This window comes from Hippoglossus hippoglossus, chromosome 6 (genome assembly GCF_009819705.1).
Source record: "Hippoglossus hippoglossus isolate fHipHip1 chromosome 6, fHipHip1.pri, whole genome shotgun sequence".
Taxonomy (NCBI): Eukaryota; Metazoa; Chordata; class Actinopteri; order Pleuronectiformes; family Pleuronectidae; genus Hippoglossus; species Hippoglossus hippoglossus.
This window is the reverse complement of record NC_047156.1, coordinates 6,726,975-6,739,161: the sequence shown is the minus strand read 5'-3', so window position 1 is coordinate 6,739,161 and position 12,187 is coordinate 6,726,975. Positions and strand designations below refer to the sequence as shown.

Genomic DNA, 12,187 nt, shown 5'->3' with positions numbered 1-12,187 from the left:
AGTTGCTTCGGCTTGCAGCGTTTGAAAGAAGCGGAGGATTATGGGCCTCGCTCTTTTCCACTCTGAATTAACGGTCTGGATCCCAGTAGCCTGCAGTACTTTTGAATTGGAGGCCTCTCTGTGGTTTTGGAAGCTGCTAACATGTCTGTCAGATGTTGTAATGGGCTCCACTTTGCCAGTTCTGTAATATGTTAAGATAAAATGCTTTAGCAAAGCTGGCAGTATGCGGTGTGTAGTTTGGCTGTGCTTTATGTGATTGGAGGGAATCTGTTCAGCCTCTTTTGGCAGGTCTGTATTAGTTCAGACAGACTTGACTGTTCTTCAAGTGGCAGCTCAGACGTTATTATTTCGACCCAAAAAATACTTTTTTATCCTCTCTGTGCCCTTTATGTTTTTATGAAAGACACATGGTGGTAAAGAGAAGCCCTACATACCAGTAATGTGATCTCAAATGAGGTAGTCTGAGGTAATCTGAGATAACGAGTACAGGAGTCAGTGACGTACTCCAGCAGTCAGACCCAGATGCAGGGCAGAGGGGGTGGCAGTGTCAAACAATGTCTGACATACCAAGCACATGTTCAACCTCTTACTCAACCCACCAACATAACAAAGACATTACACATTTCCTCCTCCACAAGCCTGTCATGTGACCACTTCCCCTATAGTCTGTGCAAAATGTGTTTTACAAGTGTATTGTGTCTGACTCCCACTGTAATGACCCATTGGCCCGAATGAGTCAGGGTGTCGAATAGAGGAACATTTCCCATCTGGGAGACTCTTGAGTTAAGTTGAGTCCAATCCAGTAAAGGTGTTGGATGCCAATAGTGACATAATTCACTCATTGGATATCAGAGTGAAGTCACTGAGCCATGGACCGATCCAGATGACATAGTCTGATCTTTTTATGAATTATAACAAAATGATTGTTGCCACATGACAAAACAAAAAATTGTATATCAAACTGGTGATTTCTCATGTATCTTCTTACTGGTGCAGTGTTCGAAGAGCCTTTGGCCGATACACTAAACGATGGAACACAATTAAACAATTTGTTGACATGGCTCTGTGTGCTTCTTCTAAATTTCCTGGTCTCTTTCATTTGTGCTACTCATTTTCAACTTCTAAAAGCAGTTGTGTTCCTCAGAGGATTCTGCGTAGCCTGATTGTTTGGCCTTTTACAACTTTTGCACAAGCCTTCATCCACCTCCATCAGTCACATGACGCTTGCCAATGCTTGGGTTAGTAGTCCTTCAAGAGTCTCCCCATCTGGTCCAGGGCCTGGCACGCCAATGCACATGTTTCATCAAGGCAGGCCTTAGGTTCCCATACATCTGCCTGTCATTAACATTGTGGAGAGAGAGGGCAGAGAGAGCCTAAGGTGGGGAGGAGGAGGAGAGGTGGATGGCCACAAGGTTCAGCTTGCTCAAAGTGGTGAATTTTACATCCGGGTTTGAACAAAAGGAGAACAGTGGTTTCATTGGCACAAGTGTGTGCCATGTGTTGCCATAGGCATGGGTCCAATTTAATATCTTCCACATTCCTATCTATGAACTCTCCTCCATCCTCGTGCCCTTTAGTATCTAATCTAAACTCTGCCTTGTCACATGTTGTGCATTGATTATTCTCTCTGTTGCCCTGGTACATAAAAGTATTGCAAAAGGACATTCTTCACAGGCAGGAATGTAAGTAAGTATAGAGTCTATTGTTTTGAAAAGCTCCTAATAATGGTCACTATCATCCGTTTAGTTTTTAAAAAGGCATAGAGGTAATGATGTCTGATCTACAGAGAGGGACACATGGCTTTCAGAGTACTGCCGCACAAGCCAGTAGCCAGTCAGATTTACCTTGAGCCTCAGCGTTACCCTCAAGTTCGACCTGTATCATTGATGACAGGGCCAAAACATTTATGTCCCTAACTCTGCTGGTTGCTGCTAACATCTACTGGTAGTTGGTAACTTAAATTGTGCAGAAGACCTTCCAACGTACATAGGATATTCCCCACCTCGTCCTATATTCTAAAATGAAATATATGTAGACGTTAGAACGTAAACTACACCAAACAACAGATTCCTGGTTAAGACTCAACCTAAAAACCAACTCCATTCATAATGATTCATGCTCACTGGAAATTTGCAATGTGGTAGGCCCATCTTCTACAAATCTAACTGCTTTGGATGAAACTACTTTTTGTGTAATTTCTACCATATGGAGTGTTTTTTATCAAAGATGACTGATAGACCTTCTGTAATCAAGTATGGCAGAAGGGCCTTGTTTGATTATCAGAATTCTCAAAAAAATTTCAGAGGAAGACACACGGTTGATGCTCCGCTGCTTCTGCCATGTGATTCCCCCTCCAGCTGTAATTGAAAGCTTGTGCTCCGTTAAAAACTGATCGTCCATTTCGTAATTGCCTTTGATGGTATTTATCCTGTCTTGTATCCTGCCTCCAGAAAAGGCACAGACAACTCCCCCTAGTCCCAAACTTTAGATCCGAAGCAGATGGTGGGGCCGGGCACCCTCCTGCATCGTCCCTCCCCAGGCCTCAGCTGCTATTTCAGGTGCTGCTGATGAGCCAGTCTTTATGTGGAAATGCAGCCCTGGGACTGATGTGGTACGGCATGTCCCAGATAGCTGCTGGTGAAGACTGTAATCAAACTAGGAGAAAGTGTAGAAACTCTGAGAGGGTGTAATCTTTTAGGGGCAACCCATGGAGGAGAACATGGCTGCATTCGGCAAACGTAACAGAGGCTTTTGAGACAGATTGATTCATAGCAAGGTTAATTGAGAGCGTCACGGGGAGAACACATTGTTGAGTTCAAGAGAGACAGCAAATATTCTCTCGCCGGCCCTCCGACAGTGTGCGAGTTGTTTTTACTGAAGCCCAGTTTCTCTCTCTGCAGGTCAACATTGTGGGTCAGTAGCCATCCTGCTTACATGGCAGTTTCCTTGACAATAGAACAGGCCTATCTGGCAAATCAGGAGGCCTTCTGAACTGCTACTTTGGACATATTTGTTGCCAGGAATGGGGTTATGGGAGTTATGCGATGCAGCCTCCAAAGAAGCATTTGGATAACGTCCAGTCCAGAAACAAAAGGGCTTTGGTCCAAACTGATCGGGACAAAGACCAAACGCTGCTCGCTCATTGTTGATATTGACATCATGTGCATTCATTGACTGGATGTCCATCAGTCAGCTGGATTTGTTGCTGACAGCTTTATAGACGCTGTTTTGATTCTGCAAGCCACACGTGTCAACATGTGCATGAATACGGTTATAAAAGCCTGTGGAGCTTTTGTCAGTTTGACTGTTTGCCGCCTCCTCCTCCTCTTTAGATACGAAGATAGAAATTTGAGTGACTGATTTTTCTACACTGTTGTATCTTTCTGTTGCTCCATTTCTCAACTCGGTGCTCAGGTCCTCTCATCACCCCGTCACTCCTCAGTTTGTAAGGGATCACAGAGGACTTTGATGTCCTCCCCCCCCCCCACACACTCTCCCCGCACTCAAATCCTTTGGAATAGAAGCCTCTACATATGTTTACCATACAGATGACCTCATAACGACAGGAATGCGCCATGTAACAGTAGAGGAACACTCGCTTAAAGAGTAATATGGATCCAACTAGAGAAAAAACTTTGCACTACACCACGGAGATTCAAATGTAATTTGATTTCAATAAAGTGCAAGGTCCCTTGTGTCGATCTGTGTCGGTTGTGTTCCAGGAGAACCAGTGGGGCGGCTGACGTTGCCTGCAGCAGGGAGTTCAGATGAAGTATGAGTGTGATCAAAGGGAAATGTTTGGCTTTCCTCAAACTCCAACTTCATTATTCATTTCAAGTATTTGCCTTTTGGGGTTAACTTTCTCTCACTCGTTCATGTAATTGTCATAATCAGAGGTCATGTCCAAAGTAAGGTGCAGAGACCTGGAAACAGTTTATATGTGAATATTCTAGGGTTTCAACATTTTTAGCAAAATAACAAGATTTCCTCTTCTTCTTGCTCTAGTTTGGTCGGCAAACAGCAGAATAGTGTGTGATAGTGTCACCTGGTAAGACGTGTGATTGACGCACCACAGTCGAGGCTTGAATGTTCTCCTGTCGAGGTGAAGTCAACCAGATATAAACGTGGCTGACTGAAATCGTCACCTCGTAGCCTTATTTGCCTAAGTTAATTATAAATAAACAGAAAAGATCTGCTATTTTGGGCATATTAAATAATTCAAAACTGTATTATTAGACCAAACATAATAATCTGCCGGTTCCAATATATTTACAAACAAAGTTTATGATCGTCTTCGCACAGACAACTCACCATTTGTAGATGATATGTTGGTTGTTTGCTGTGATGTGAAAACTCCTGTTTACAAAGTCAACACTCAACTTGTAGATCATGTTTTGACAAAATGCAGCTGATGACTTCTTTCCCATGGAGTTCATAAGTTTGGAACATTAACATAATATTGTCAATTTTCCGTCCAATGACAAATTGGTCAGACGATCTCTTACACATACATGTAGGTCAACATATACAGATGTGTTTTGACATGTGGACACAGATAGCAGCTATGAACAGTTAGTTTGTTTGTTGCTGAGCCAAAAGACATCCCCTTAATGTAGAAGGAAAGCATGAGAAACTATCTGCCCCACTGTGGTCATCGCCCTGGTTTCACTTCACTTCACTGCTGATTTTTCTTGAACTAAAACATGACTTTGCAAAGTGTGCCATGGTTTCAGCGAGTGTAATTTCCTCTGACAGGTAGCTGTCTTTTAACATTAATTCCCTAAAACTTAAACTTGGTTGTGCAGCCTCAACGGCCAACGTTTGACTCGGAAAATGAATGATTTAATGAGTTTCCGTGTGCGGTCAAGAATGTAATGGTGTTTAATGATCCAGCGCGCTCCTTTGTGCCAGTGCCATGGTAGCTTTGTTTTAATCCTCAGATCCTCTGGAGATGGAAGCAATTGCGAGCTTTACTCATTCATCAGAAAGGCCGTCTGGGTTTTAATGCAGTCCCATTTTAAAACCTCCCTCCTTCTTAAGTGTTCATTGGTGGTCTCCCAGGTTGTCCGTGGCCCTGTGTTCTTAATAGTGAAGTTTTTTTATTTCAGTCAAACCTCTACTTTGTTGTTTGAATCCCTCGTTACCGGTGTCGGAGGTTCGCTGTGGCCCGAGAGTTAAACTGCTGTGATAAGCTTTCATTTAGATTTAGTGTTGCAGAAACACCTCCCTTGCGTCCCATCTGTCTAAGTGCTTTATTTCCCCGTGTGCCAGACTGTAGGAGCGGCTACTTAGAAATGCATAAAGTAATCAACAGTTTCTAACAAATCGTTAATTTATCAGGACTGTGGGAAGATTTGATGCTGATGAATGGGGCGGAGGCCGTTGTTAATTTGATTACTGCATTAGGACACATGTCCATGCTCGCTCACACATGCACACTGATGCAGCTCCCGCTCTTCTTTGACTGGACACTTTATAATTCTTTATAATAAGTCAGCAGTTGATTGTTCACGATGTGACATACTGGGATATTAATGGTCTGCTTAAAAGACTCAAGGATCTTTTGGCTTTTTTTTGGACAGGCAGTTGATGCCGTTTAATTGCCTCATAAAATTCTCGTCTTTCTGTTAATCCACTTCCATATTAATGATAGTTTTAATTAAGCAGCAGGTCGGCCATATTAAGGCTACATCCATTGTAATGTTTTGGTTTTAGAACAGTGTTTTAAAATGAAGACCGTCTTTCAGTTGTCTTAGCTCTGTATCCAAAATAACTTCTGTCCTTACTAAAACGTATATCACAAGACCACTAACACACACTAGACTTGTGAGAGTGCTATTGCCACACAGGGAGGAAGACGACTACTACACAATGACACACGGCCGAGTGATAACTGCAGTAACTCCCAGCAGTTGAGCAAGTTGCATTAGTTAGGAAAGTGTGAGTTTGAAGCTGCATCAGATCTCAGTCATCAAAGAAGGAAAAATAATCTTTGCCTAAATTACAGACTATTTGCAACGAAAACAGCCAAAGTATTTTATGTGGCAGAGTCGCAAGTGGGCCGCTCCTGCCAGGGACTGACAGACACTCGGCAGGACAATTTTTAAACTGCGTCTAACCAGAAGTAAAACCCATACACGTCGACATCCAGAAAGATGGTTAATGTGGCAGGGCTGCTATTCTGGACTGGCCTACTTTTAAACTGGAGAGAAGTGAATAACCACCTCTGAGGAGCAACTAGTGGACACAGCTTAATATCATAAGATGTTGGAAATTACCATTGGGTTCTTAATTTTTAAACAATTTGATATTTAGGAAGATGTTTGCAAAGATAATTTTGAGACATAAAAACAGGTGTATTCTCACAGTTGACCATACGAAGCTCTGGTGATAGTCCTGACCTGTCCTCTTTTAGAAAAGTGATAAATGCCTGAGAGAGCCATGACCTCACAGTGCTGCATGTTTCACGAGAGAGAAAATGGCAGCTGAACAACTAGTGATGGGATCAGACTGAAACAGATTTATAATTAATTAGTTCTACAGCGTTCAATATCCCTGTGTCACAGAGGGCAGTCTAACTTTTCTGTTTGTCTACAGGGACAAACTCACACAGTCTTGAGTCAGAGAATAATATTTACACCGTATCAACATAAATTAGTTTGAGTGACACTGAAGGTAGTTTCTTCTCCCACCTTTCTTTCTAATGATAGATGATACAATCCCCCAAAAGTACACACATTATTAAATAATGTGTACTTCATTGCGCTGACATGTTGTTTCCATGATCCAGGAGGGAAATGCCACAAAAAAGTGTTTCCTTGAGCTAAAAATCTTGCCTTAAAACAATCATCCATGTTCCTTGCAGCCGCCCTTTCTTGCTGTTGTGCTGTGAAATACGATGTTACCTTTTATAATGACACCTGGCCCAGTGAGTTGTGGGATTAAAACCTGAAGGCGTGTGGTAGCTTTAGTTTTTTATACCTTTTTAATATGAGGAATCGGTCTGTGCCCTTCTCTGGTGTCCGTGTGACTCCAAATCACATCATTAATCAGTTTCCTCTGCTGAAGACGTCTGGCCCAGGCCGCACTTCCATTAGTTGAAATCCACTTCACGTGGTCCGAACCAGACCGGACACACACATGACACAATTTGTGCGCTCTGGTATACATGCACGTGTTCACGAGTGCGTGAGATCCCCGTTGCCCTGTTGAGGATGTAAGTGTAAATGAGGGGCTCTCTGGCAGGCGTGATTCCTCAGAGAAGACCCCGGAGGGTAATTTATCTGCACATGCAACTTGTTTGAGTGAGACCCGCTGTCGTTCCTCTGCTTTCTCAAGTGGCTTGTGTTTTCAGGCACACACACTGATGAGGCTGTGTGTGTGTGTGTGTGTGTGTGTGTGTGTGTGTGTGTGTGTGTGTGTGTGTGTGTGTGTGTGTGTGTGTGTGTGTGTGTGTGTGTGTGTGTGTGTGTGTGTGTGTGTGTGTGTGTGTGTGTGTGTGTGTGTGTGTGTGTGTGTGTGTGTGTGTGTGTGTGTGCGCGCTCTGAGCTGTAACCCTGGGTGAGATGGGAATCAGGTTCCATTCATCTTGGAGTTATTTTCAGCTTTAATGAAACACCTGAGACCTGCGTTGCCAACCTCCCATCTCCACAGAGGAGCCATAACTAAGGGATAATAAGCTGCATTTGACTGTTGTGCTGCACTGATGTGAACACGTGCTGCAACAGCTCATCTCTCTGCTTCTTAATCCCATTTATACCAATCGATAGATTTTGAGCGATGGATCATAGATGCTGGAGATTGTCAAACTTAATCATTTGTAATTAGATCATGTCTGTGACTTGGCTAAACTGAAACACTTGAAAGCTCTTGACTGTGTTTGTGCCTTTGCTATCTACAGTATACCAGTAAAAGATGTAATTCCCTAAAGATGGGAAATCTCCAGTGTATCTGCAAAGATGGAGCTCTTATTTTCAACCTTGAAACCCATCGGCGATCGTTTTACACTAATTTGGCCTCTAGAGGCTATGGACAATATTTAGGGGCCTTTGTAGATGGGGGATATCCAGACTCAAGACTCGCTTTTCACTGTTCACAGTCCGACTAGTTCCTTTTATCACATGAGTCGAACGTATGTCAATATGTCACCCCTCTTTCACTCTCCACTCTCTTCATTCTGGCTCCATCCTGACCTGAGTTTGTGTTTCTTCCCCTTTCAGAGATCCGGGCCCAGTTGGTGGAGCAGCAGAAATGTCTGGACCAGCAGACGGAGATGAGGGTCCAGCTGCTGCAGGACCTGCAGGACTTCTTCAGGAAAAAGGCAGAGATCGAGATGGAGTACTCGAGGAACCTGGAGAAACTGGCCGAACGCTTCATGGCAAAGACTCGCAGCACCAAGGACCACCAGCAGTACAAGTACGGAAACATTATTGTGTATGTGCGTGGTTTGTTCATGATCTTATGTGGACTCTTTGAGATCCAGAGTGAGAACAGTCAGTCTTTGCCTGATGGTTAAATGTCATTAGATCGTGGCAACCAGATGGAAATTCAGTATCTATGTGTTCTAGTGGGATTATCCTGCTGATGAGCTGCATCAATCTTAGTTTCATGTTCAACATCAGTCAGCAAAGACAGAGAAGAAGCTCAGTGTTGATGTTCTACTCTCATTTCTCTAATTATTCCATATGCCTGCTGATATTCTAGTCCCTGACGGCTCTCTGCTTCTAAGTCCTAAAGCTACGACTTTACAAAAAACTCACTTTACATTGAACTTTTTCTCATGTACAACTAATTAAGAATGATAGTACTACTTATTAATAACTCTGCACTGTATAAATTATCTTTGTTTCATATTTATGCAATGTATGTATTAATTCCTGTGGGTTTTAGTCCATTACATCACCCTGGTGTAGCTTTATGATTAATTCATCGTGACTTTTCATTTAGTATTTTGTGCCACAGTGGAGCGCTGCATTGTAAAGTGCAGTGGAGTTCTCTCTTCCTCAAACTCTATGTAATCCAATGAACCAAAACTTCATACAAACAAATCCAAGCTACCATTTAGATTAGCAGTGTTATGATGTAGGAGAAATATCTGATAGGAAAAGAAGTAAACAAGACTCAGGGTTTGACGCCAACTTTTGACATTTGATGGTTTGTGAATTTTCTGTATACATTTTGCTCAGTATTTAGAGTATTTGGTTGGATGTCCACCACTGGAAACGTCACACGTCAGATACTTCATAGCAGTTATCAGATGTGAATTCTGAGTTTGCCTTCCACATATGAAGAACGCAGCAGGAGAGGAAGATGTCGTATTCAGACGAGGGGTGGTGATGGGGTAGATCATGCGGGGACGCAGGACATGACGTCTAAATTCTGCTGCAGAAATCACGTCTTTGCTGACAGCAGATCAACGCTGGTGTCAGCTCCTGTTGTCAGATCTCTTGTTACTCTTCTTGTCTTTCCAAGTTGACATCTTCGTTGCCGTCCTCTGCGTGTATGGCTCCTCTTTTTCATCCTGGGATATTTGTATATGTATAGTTTTTTATAATATATGCGTTGGTCACTTCTTAGAAACGTCATCCGCACAACCGCTCATTCATAATTCAAAATATCTGGAGCTATTGACTCAAATGTTCTCGAAGAAAGCTCCTCTGGATAATTTCTGAAAAAACGTCTGGACTTCATTACACTTCTTTCTTTCTCCCACCTTTATCTATCTTGACTATGCACCTCAGTTGGACTTGGAGCATGTTTGGGGACTTTTTTCCCCCTTTTTCCAGAGCAGGAGGTAAAAGCAGACATTTGCATATTGTTTGAACGTGCGGTGGGAACAAAAATAAAACGTATGTGTGTCCTCGCCGTCTGCAAATAGCTCCTGCGCTCTGTCTGAAGCTCTGATGGCTCTAGCAGCTGTGTGCCCATGTGTCTGACTGGTGAGAGGACTCCGGTATGGCGCTCTGTGGTTTTCATCGTGTGATGTACAGTCTGGTCACTTCATTCACAGGGCAAACATTTGGCAAGTGCGTCGGAGCATTTTTTTTTTTGTTGAGTAAATACTAGACGTCTGAATAACATTAAAGACCCTCCTGTGGGTTTTAAATCGTGTGGCCTGTATTTTTGTATTCACATAAATAACAGGCACACAGTACGGCTTCTGTGTTCTCCATATTCTCTGGTTTGTTTTCATTGGACACACTCGTCTGTGGTATGAAAGAGTGAGTTTTCCTTCTGTTCGCCAGTTTTCACGTGACAGGGCGGCACGGTGGAGCAGCGGTATCCTCAAGTCGCATTAAAATGAGCAGCAGCGGTTTGGGGTAATTAGTCAAGACAAGTTGCAGTGGTTGTCAATGGAGCTGCAGTTTTAAATCTAATTTACTTGGTACATGTGTCACCTCACAGCAAGATGGTTCCTGGTTTGAATCCCGGTTTGGCCAGTCTGCATGTTTTCCCCTTGTCTTACCGGCTTCGTCCCACAGTGCAAAGACGTGCAGATTGGTGTCAGGTAAATTGGAGACTTTAAATGGTCAATTGGTGTGAATTGTTGTTTGTCTGTGTATTGAGGTCCTGCGATACACTGGCGTCCTGTCCAGGGTCGGCTGGTATTGGCTCCAGCTCCGCCACGACCCTTAGACAAGCTAGAATATTATTCTTTCAGTTAAAAAAGTTTATATTCTTTAAATTGGGTGATTACAATTTTTCCCCCTAATTTGGAAAAATATCCATTTCCCCTGTAGACAGCCACACGCCACCCCTCAGCAGACATGACGTATTTGACTCAGCGGCCATTATGCATCTTTTGCAATTGAGCGAAACACAGCTGGAGGTTGATTCTCTTTTCAGATTCATGTTGCCAATAAAGCCACAAACGCATGATCCCTCGCTGGGTTCCCACCAAACTACCGGAGGATTTCACAGCCAGGCACGATTTATGATTACTGGTGAATGAACTCGCTGCTAGTGATTGGCAAGTTTTTTTGCCTTTGCAATACCAATATACTGTTACATAATTTATAGCTTCAGTCTGCCTTTCTCACTCTGTAGGAGTTCTGCCTCTTAACCCTCTCCAATAGTGAAATAAAGTCTGTGGTTGTCAGAAAGCTCAGGCTCGATTCCACCTGTGGGAGTATTGCAGCAGCTCACTGCTGGAGACTGTCCCCGTCCACCTGCTGTTCCTCTCTGTCTCAATGTGACATAATTGGTGCAGACAGCAGTGGACGATGGATATTTTTAAACACAAAACGGGAATGGTCACAGGGAAGGGAACTACAACACTTGAGATACTGCTGCCTTTCAACTGAGATATATATCTTGTATAACAATTACATTAATGATTGTTTCTGAACGGTAACGATTCAACAGGTACATTTCATTCCTTATTTTTATAGGTTCAAAACACTAGTGTCTTTGCCACACTGAGAATCCACTGCTTTCTTTTCTGTGCAGGTTCGCTTTACCTGCTGAGGATCATAATCCATATGATTTAAACAGCTGCAGACACATTCTGATATTCCTCATCCCGGCTCTTCTGTCCTTTTTACTGTGAGAAAACAAACACAGCACGACACCCAACAGTGTCCGGGGCCTCAGCGACAGTCTGCGGGAGAGGAGAGCCGTTCAGCTCTGTCAGTGGCTGTTTGCAGAACACATGCACACGGCCATATACTGTATTATGCAAAGTTTGTTCAAGGAGGGACCTGGAGAGACGCTGAGCAGAGGAGTCATTGCATTATTTATGTTTCCAAAGTCACAGCTGGGAGCATCTCAAACAGCTGCTTTTATCCAGAATTAGGTTTCTGGTGAAAGGACTTCCTCTCTTTGTCTGTGAGGATAAACGTGCTGTGGCTGCACACTTCATATTGTCAGACGCTAAGAAAGCCACTGCATTGAATAAAGTTTAACCGCATTTGTGTTTAAACTTATTCAGGGTGAAACTAGAATTATGAATAAGCTTCAGTAAACCTGTTGCATACTTTTAAATCTCAAAGTTGAACGTTCCTTGACATCACAGGATTGTTCCAATTAGGGTTTGTAGTGATCTTTGCTTTGCCAGCGTTTCCCATTGCATGTGCACTTCAGTCACTACCTCGGCTATAAAAGCTGCCACTGTGCTTCATTAATGAAAGATGTTATCAGTAAGCTACTAGAGGACTTTGTCATTTTCCTCTGCTGCTGATAACGGCTC

General features: G+C 43.1%; 1 protein-coding gene across 6 annotated transcripts in view; it reads left to right on the top strand.

The window, feature by feature from the left end:
• The window catches only part of srgap1a (SLIT-ROBO Rho GTPase activating protein 1a), a 78,671-nt gene that overhangs the window by 20,501 nt on the left and 45,983 nt on the right, over positions 1-12,187 (top strand). For all 6 annotated transcript variants that reach the window (XM_034588779.1, XM_034588783.1, XM_034588781.1 and 3 more), the window contains exon 2: positions 8,220-8,415. In XM_034588779.1, the coding sequence (XP_034444670.1) occupies positions 8,220-8,415 (196 nt within the window). The remainder of the gene's footprint in view (positions 1-8,219; positions 8,416-12,187) is intronic.